General features: G+C 43.4%; 1 protein-coding gene across 2 annotated transcripts; it reads right to left on the bottom strand.

Moving 5' to 3' along the window:
• Nucleotides 1–439: 439 nt before the first annotated feature.
• On the bottom strand, nucleotides 440–3,055 carry LOC149036134 (uncharacterized). Of its 2 annotated transcripts, none has more exons than XM_089188663.1 (3): nucleotides 2,685–3,055; nucleotides 1,782–1,940; nucleotides 440–1,358 (listed from the first exon to the last, which is right to left on the bottom strand). In XM_089188663.1, the coding sequence occupies exons 1-3, from the start codon at nucleotides 3,046–3,048 to the stop codon at nucleotides 502–504; spliced, it is 1,380 nt and encodes a 459-aa protein (XP_089044789.1). In that variant the 5' UTR covers nucleotides 3,049–3,055; the 3' UTR covers nucleotides 440–501. The 2 variants fall into 2 exon arrangements, with proteins under 2 accessions (XP_089044789.1, XP_089044790.1); XM_089188664.1 differs by having other exon boundaries at nucleotides 1,794–1,940.
• Nucleotides 3,056–8,155: the final 5,100 nt, after the last annotated feature.

Genomic DNA, 8,155 nt, shown 5'->3' with positions numbered 1-8,155 from the left:
ACCATTCTTGAATCAACAATTACATCATGTAAATCTAAAACTATTCATCAAATTCTCACACTTTCATGCTTTACCTCTTTTCTTGTTGTCATCATTTATCATAATTAGCATTTGTCTACTTACTATAAATTCAACTTCCGACGCTTTGCACATTAACTGAAGATGACAGAAGTTTCTGTCGAAACATGTATTACAGACTGACGACTTTAGTCGCTTTCTTCAAATTCTTGACTTGCCTGCTAATATCAAGACCCTTTGGAAACTTTAATGTTCTTGTGAGAACCTCGTTAACTTGAAGAATCAATATTAATTTTGAAATTATCCTCAATGATTGTCTTACCCATACAACCCAAATCATACTTCAAGCACAGCCTCAGCGGTGTCAGTTCAACTTAACAATTACAGAAAAACATCACAAGCTGCTACTGACACGGAATCGCAAGAAATTATAATTTTTTATTTGAGGTGAAACTCTCTTTATATGATAGCATTGTAATGCTACTATACGAATTCATCACCAGCCTCCAGAAGTGTGATGATCACCTTCCCATCCCCTGCCAATCCTCCCTCCTTCTTCGGGTTAGCACCCGTGTTAAAAGACCCTCCTCCGCCAGCGATGGTTTCTTCTTTCTCCTTCACAACGCCCCCGCCTGAATACCCACCCCCTGCCCCGGGATAAAGCCATGCTGCACCACCTCCCCCAAACCCTCCATGGCCTTTATTGGGGGAGTTCCCCCCTTTCCCTCCGTTTATAAATCCTTTTCCCCCTTCATCGATCCGGCCAGACCTCCCATCTTCGTTCAAGCCACCTCCCGCTCCACATTCAAATGAGGCTGACGGGGAGCCCTTTTCGTAAAGGCTTCCCCCATATCCGTCAGCGCCTCCTGCCTGTGACCCATTCCGTGTGGTCTGGCCTGGATCCCCTTCATGTAAATTTCCTGACTGCGCAACGCCTCCTCCCCCTCCACCAGCAATAATCAATGGAGCGTCTGCTGAAGAAGTGATAAACGTTCCCCCTCCTCCTCCTCCCGGTAACGGTGAACCAGTTTTCCCCCTGCTGCCTCTTTGTCCAACGAGAATTTTTAGTTCTTTTCCACGGGTGAGATTGAAAGTTCCTTTTACATAAGCGCCTTTTCCTCCTGGTCTTGTGACCGCTGACACCTTATCAGATTGGCGGCCTTCAGCTCCGGATGCTCCCCAGGCTTCTATGACGTAAGATCCACTTAAGGGTACAGTCCATAATTGGATGCCGTTTTCAATTCTAACCTTCCCTTGCAATGTTGTGCCTTTATATCCAGATGTACCTGTTGGCCCATTCGAACCCACCGCACCAAGAGTTGTGAAGGTGAATTTGAAATCTGAGAATATGTAAACAGTTCCATGCTTACTATGTGGGATCAGAGGATAACATAGAGGACTAATTATCACTTTCCGAACAGCTTGTTCTGAATCTTTTGGACTGACGCATATCCCTAAGAATTATCTAGTTGGACGAGTTTAACAACCCTTGATGTAATGTTTCATTCTAGCAGTCTTCTCTATTTGATGATATATCTACCTTGTATGCAGCAAATGCATCAAGGCTTTTGTTTTATTTCACTTAGTGCTTACCAACAGCTCTGCAAACTAGCAAAATCCCTATAGTTATTCTTAATGGTACATTTTGACACAGCAAGACAGAACGAATGAGTGGCTTACGACTCTTGTTTGTACTCGCGCCATGCGAATGAAGCTACCTTAACTAAAGACATAGATAAGTATCTTGAATAACAATAACTTACCCTCACACACACCTCGAGTCTTGTCAACATCAAAGTTATCCGTGGTGGAGCACCACAGCCCCAAGAGCTTGTCAACTACGCACGAGTGCCGATTTTCCCCGTTGTAAAGGAATGGAAACACACAGCAACCTCTATCTTTGGTTCGCCAAGTTTTACATTCTGCGGGAGTTGGTGGTGGCAGAATTTAGTGTTTTTAGAGTTTAAATGGAGAGGAAACATATCCTACGCAATTACGCAGGTCTAAGGATGGTGGTATGAGTTCCTCTCTGATCATAAGTCTTAATGGAAAGGAAACATGGCACCCAAAAGTTCATATTTGTTGTAAGCGACTGAGTTGGCATAGTTACTTAATTTGACTATATCCGAACTTTTTCCTGATATAAAAATAATAAAACAACTAAGCTTTGTTGACTTTATTCCTTCACCTGGCAACCCTCACTGAAAAAAGATCGTTGCGTGGTTAGAACATAAGATCTTGTATGTAAGGAAAGTTCTGGTTATCATGTGAACACAAGAAAGTGATCTTTCCAGAATAAAGAACACATTCTTATGAACGGCTGTCACAGCCACATCGAGTAAAATACTCTTTCCAAAAGGTTAGATCGCGTCTTCCAGTGTCAGCCCGCGGTTATTTTGCTATTCATTCTAGACACTTTCCCGTTCAGCCAATAGGCCCAGATCTGTTTCACCCTTTGCACCCTAACATCAGTATGTATATTCTCCATACTGTTCTCTTTACATTTCCCAAGGTGCTGGCAAGGTGAATTTGATAAAAAATCCAAAGCTTCTATACTTGTTATCATTTTCTTTATTCTCGTGACCTTAATGTGTGATTTAGGGGTGATATTGTAAGGAGAAATTAGAGGCTAGTCACTCTTACGAGTCATCAGTAGGCCAACTCACCTTTAAATACTTTCTTGGGTCCGTGAAAATGCCCACAAAGCCATCCGGGTTCATGGATTAGTTTCAAACCATCGCTGGATGTTTTATATAACTCACAGATTCCTCGGTTCACTGAAGAAGAGCCGTAATTGAATACAAGGCAGAGTGGTTCCGATAAACATTTTTGCGAGCAAGATAGGACACTTCGGCTAGTTTGGCGGCTGATTATTTCTTTTGACTCAAGTTTGACGTTCTCATCTGTGTTAAAAAACGCCGATCTCTTAATCACTTCGCTTCTTCCCGATTGCAGAAATACGAACAAAATTGCTTGAAACACAAACATGATAGAAATTGCAGTTCTGTTTTTTGCTTCCAGATAGAACATCGGTAGTAACTAAAAGGAAATAAGTTTTAAATAAAGTACACAGAGAGAAGTCAACATTTGCTTTTTGTCACCGTTTATTACTTTTTGGCTACATGATTGATCTGATTCTTTTTAGACTTTTTAATTTGTAGTTTATTACCAGTCAGATGTTTTCCTGTTTGTTCAATCGTTTTGTGTGCTTTAGCTAAACATAAATGTTCATAAATAAAATAAGAGAGATGGTTAGTTCTGAGCTCGGTTAAGAAATAAACAAAAAAGATGTTTTTCGTCTTGTCACGAGCGTGGACCAAAGAATAAACTCTGAGTCCCCATGAGGCAAACGAACCTAAGACCCTTTACTTTTTAGAGCATTGGAGCGCGGAATTCGAAAGTTTTAAGGTTCGATTCCTCATGGGGACTCAGAATTTTTCCTTCGTACCACGCTCGTGACAAGGCGAAAAACATCTCTCTCTATGAATGTTTATCTTCGGGTTTCTTACAATATGAGTTGCTACAGCTGGATTTCTCTCTTTGGCATTGTTTCACTCATATTTGGCAAGCTTCTCGCGAAAGCTGTGGGATGTCTGTGAGCAGTCTGGCTTATTTCCTCGTGCCAAACCCCTTGAACACCTTCTGCTAGCAAAGCGGGCTGGATCAAGTCTCTCGGATTTCGAGAGAACTGTACCTGCGAGATGCTTGAGCAAAAGCAGCAGCAATGAGAGGGGCGACTATAGCGATATTTTTTCCCAATCTCCCTGATAGATTTCTTTGTGTTTGAACAATTAGTAAGCAACGGTGCTTCTGGTACAATAATCTTGAATTCCTCTCAAATTTGTTATTTGTAGCATTTTGGCTTTTTTATATTTTACAGCACTACACTTTACACGAACCTCAAGTTAAAATTATATTTGAGGTGAAACTTTCCATGTTTTTCTCTCGGAACAAGCGTTGGTAATGTTACTATACAAATTCTTTATCAGCCTCGAGAAGTTGAATTATCACCTTCCCATCCCCTCCCAATCCTTCTTCCTTCTTCGGGTTAGCACCTGTGTTAAAAGACCCTCCCCCGCCAGCGATTGTTTCGTTCTTATCCTTCACGACACCCCCGCCCGAGTACCCACCCCCTGCCCCGGGATAAAGCCATGCTGCACCACCTCCCCCAAACCCTCCATGGCCTCCAATGGGGGAGTTCCCTCCTTTCCCTCCGTTTATAAATCCTTTTCCCCCTTCATCGATCTGGCCAGACTTCCCATCCCCGTTCAAGCCACCTCCCGCTCCACATTCAAATGAAGCTGACGGGGAGCCCTTTTCGTAAAGGTTTCCCCCATATCCGTCAGCGCCTCCTGCCTGTGACCCATTCCGTGTGGTCTGGCCTGAATCCCCTTCATGGAAATTTTCTGGCTGCGCAACACCTCCTCCCCCTCCACCGGCAATAATCAATGGAGCGTCTGCTAAAGAAGTGATAAACGTTCCCCCTCCTCCTCCTCCCGGTAACAGTGAACCAGTTTTCCCCCTGCTGCCACTTTGTCCAACGAGAATTTTGAGTTCCTTTCCTCGGGTGAGATTGAAAGTTCCTTTTACATAAGCGCCTTTCCCTCCTGGTCTTGTGACCGCTGACACCTCATCAGATTGGCGGCCTTCAGATCCGGATGCTCCCCAGGCTTCTATGACATAAGATCCACCTAAGGGTACAGTCCATAATTGGATGCCGTTTTCAATTCTAATCTTCCCTTGCAATGTTGTGCCTTTATATCCAGATGTGCCTGTTGGCCCATTCGAACCCACCGCACCAAGAGTTGTGAAGGTGAATTTGAAATCTGGGAATATGTAAACAGTTCCATGCTTACTATGTGGGATCAGAGGATAACATAGAGGACTAATTATCACTTTCCGAACAGCTTGTTCTGAATCTTTTGGACTGACGCATATCCCTAATAATCATCTAGTTGGACGAGTTTAACAACCCTTGATGTAATGTTTCATTCTAGCAGTCTTCTCTATTTGATGATATATATACCTTGTATGCAGAAAATGCATTAAGGCTTTTGTTTTTTTCACTTAGTGCTTACCAACAGCTCTGTAAACTTGCAAAATCCCTATAGTTAAGTTAATGGTACATTTTGACGCAGCAAGACAGAACGAATGAGTGACTTACGACTCTTGTTTGTACTCGCGCCATGCGAATGACGTTACCTTAACTAAAGACATAGATAAGTATCTTGAATAACAATAACTTACCCTCACACACACCTCGAGTCTTGTCAACATCAAAGTTATCCGTAATGGAGCACCACAGCCCGAAGAGCTTGTCAACTACGCACGAGTGCCGATTTTCCCCGTTGTAAAGGAATGGAAACACACAGCAACCTCCATCTTTGGTTCGCCAAGTTTTACATTCTGCGGGAGTTGGTGGTGGCAGAATTTAGTGTTTCTAGAGTTTAAATGGAGAGGAAACATATCCTACGCAATTACGCAGGTCTAACGATTGTGGTACGAGTTCCTCTCTGATCATAGGACTTAATGGAAAGGAAACATGGCACCTAAAAGTTCATGTTCGTTGTAAGCGACTGAGTAGGCATAGTTACTTAATTTGACTATATCCGAACTTTTTCCTGATATAAAAATAATAAAACAACCAAGCTTTTGTTGCCTTTATTCCTTCACCTGGCAATCCTCCCTGAAAAAAGATCGTTGCGCGGTTACAACATAAGATCTTGTATGTAAGGAAAGTTTTGGTTATCGTGTGAACACAAGAAAGTGATCTTTCCAGAATAAAGAATGCATTCTCATGAACGACTGTCGCAGCCACATCGAGTAAAATACTCTTTCTAAAAGGTTAGATCACGTCTTCTAGTGTCAGCCCGCGGTTATTTTGCTATTCATTCTAGATACTTTCCCGTTCAGCCAATAGACCCAGATCTAATCCACCCTTTGCACCCTAACATCAATATGTATATTCTCCATACTGTTCTCTTTGCATTTCGCAAGGTACTGACAAGGAGAATTTGATAAACAATTCAAAGCTTCTATAGTTGTCATCATTTCCTTTATTATCGTGATCTTAATGTGTGTCTCCTTTTATCTAAAACGTTGAGAAAATATCGGGACCCAAGCGATCCATTAAGATCGTTGATAAATTCACCTGAACCTCCTCCTATGTCATCTATTGCATAACTTGCACTTATTGCAAAAGGGTATACATGGAAGAAACGGGAAGACGACTAGGCGACCGATTCCGAGAACACCTTCGTGCCGTTATGACAAAGACGCATCCAAACCAGTGGCTAGACACCTTCATCTCCCTGATCATTCTAAGCAACATATGGTAGCCTGTGGCTGTATAGTTGCGAAGGAATCGTTTTAATATCTGCCATCAAGTGTTACATCAACTGGCTTGTTATTACAAACGTCCGTCCTTTTAGTTTAAACACTCAAACGAGGCTACTGCTAAACAATGCCTATTGTTACATCCTTTTCCTTATAAAAAAAACAAATTAAACAAAGACAATCAAGATAAACAAAAGAAAAGAAAAAAAGAACAAACAACGTAAGTGAGTTCAACTGTTCAAAGTTTGTGGAACGTAGAAAGCTTCGACGCTGGTTACATCCCAGTAACATAATCCCTTAAATAAGCTGGCTTCTTAACAACTCTGCCTGATCGCGTTGTTGGGCCTTGCACAGGCAACCCACTAGGCTGAACAAGTGGCTCCGGTTGCCGAGATGCCATCGCATGCCCATTGGTCGCATCCCCTCGACCATTGGGTACAGTTGTCCGCTTACACGGCGCGGACAGCTCATGACCAGTCTGTGCTTGTTCAGGTAAGGATGTCGACTGTTGATCCGATTGCTCAACGCCTTCTTCAGCCACCAAGAAGTAGGTCTTGAACTCCGGCAGGCCTCCTTTGTTTTCCTCAGGTGACGGCGACTTCGACGATATCTGGCTCCATCTTCGGTAGCCACCTCGAAGGACCGAGTTCCAACACACCTTTCAACCTTTGTTTTCACAGCTTCTTTACTCGGATCCGCGAGTCGAACTGTATCTCCACTTCTAAGTGCTCCCAGATCCTTATCACCCCTATTGTAAGAAAGGACTCATCGTTCTTTCTTGGCGAGAAGCTTCTGATAGATCTTGGGCTGAACAACTGGCCTGAGAAGCTTATGAATGATGGGTAATTGTGCTCTTGTGCGCCTTCACATCAACTGCTGCACTGGACTGGTGCCCAATCCCTGACTAGGCGTGTTTCTGCATTCGAGGAGAGCGAGATATGGATCTGTTCTGGCTTTTCTTGACTTCCTCATAACATTTTTAGCGGAGTTAACAGCCGCTTCTACTTTTCCGCTTCTTTGCAGATAGGCTGGCGAACTTGTTACATGCACAAAGTTCCACTGGCGGCTAAATTCCTTATATTCAGTCGAGGTAAACTGAGGACCATTGTCTGATACACACGTCTCCGGGATTCCATGCCTTGCAAAGTGCGACTTTAACTTATGTACTACCGCCCCCGAAGTAGTTTTGTCAAGGGAATCGATTTCCCAGAAAGAAGAATAGTAACCAACACAAATGAGATAGTTCCGACCCCCGTAAGTGAACAAGTCAACTCCAACTTTTGCCCATGGCCGGTCGAGCACTTCATGAGGAATGAGAGTCTCCTTAGGCTGCTTCCGGTCAAACGCCCTGCAGACATCACACATTTCAATAAACTGCTTGATTTCACCGCTCATTCCTGGCCAGTATATGCTTTCTCTAGCGAGCAAAAAGGCGCTTACAACTCCACTATGAGCATAATGCAGACGATACATGTCTCGACGCAGCGACTTTGGGACCACCACTCACCTCTAATGACAATGCCATCGCAGACGCTCAACTCGACACGAACGTCAAAGAAGGGCAACACCAGATGAGACAACTCTCCTTTAGTTTCAGGCCAACCAGCCTTGATAACTTTAATCAGCTCTAGACGGCTGTTATCCTTCTGCGCGTGGTCTTTAATTTCTTGAAGCGTACTCGGCTTCAAACGGATGTGCTGCATCATGTTGATGCTCTCAATCTCTGAAGCGACATCCTGGCTTCCATCGTAAGGTAAATAAGCCCGACTTAGGGTGTCGGCCAGATACATGGTGGAGCCCT

This window comes from Pocillopora damicornis, chromosome 12 (genome assembly GCF_964200805.1).
Source record: "Pocillopora damicornis chromosome 12, jaPocDami1.2, whole genome shotgun sequence".
NCBI lineage: Eukaryota > Metazoa > Cnidaria > Anthozoa > Scleractinia > Pocilloporidae > Pocillopora > Pocillopora damicornis.
This window is presented reverse-complemented; position numbering and strand designations above follow the sequence as displayed.

Bases quoted from the DNA above. Each gene is read 5' to 3' on its own strand.
- LOC149036134 (XM_089188663.1), bottom strand. From the start codon at position 3,048: ATGTTCTATCTGGAAGCAAAAAACAGAACTGCAATTTCTATCATGTTT. The intron at 1,941-2,684 runs GTGAGTTGGCCT...CAACTCCCGCAG, and splicing joins ACCCAAGAAAGTATTTAAAG to AATGTAAAACTTGGCGAACC. The intron at 1,359-1,781 runs GTAAGTTATTGT...ACATATTCTCAG, and splicing joins GACTCGAGGTGTGTGTGAGG to ATTTCAAATTCACCTTCACA.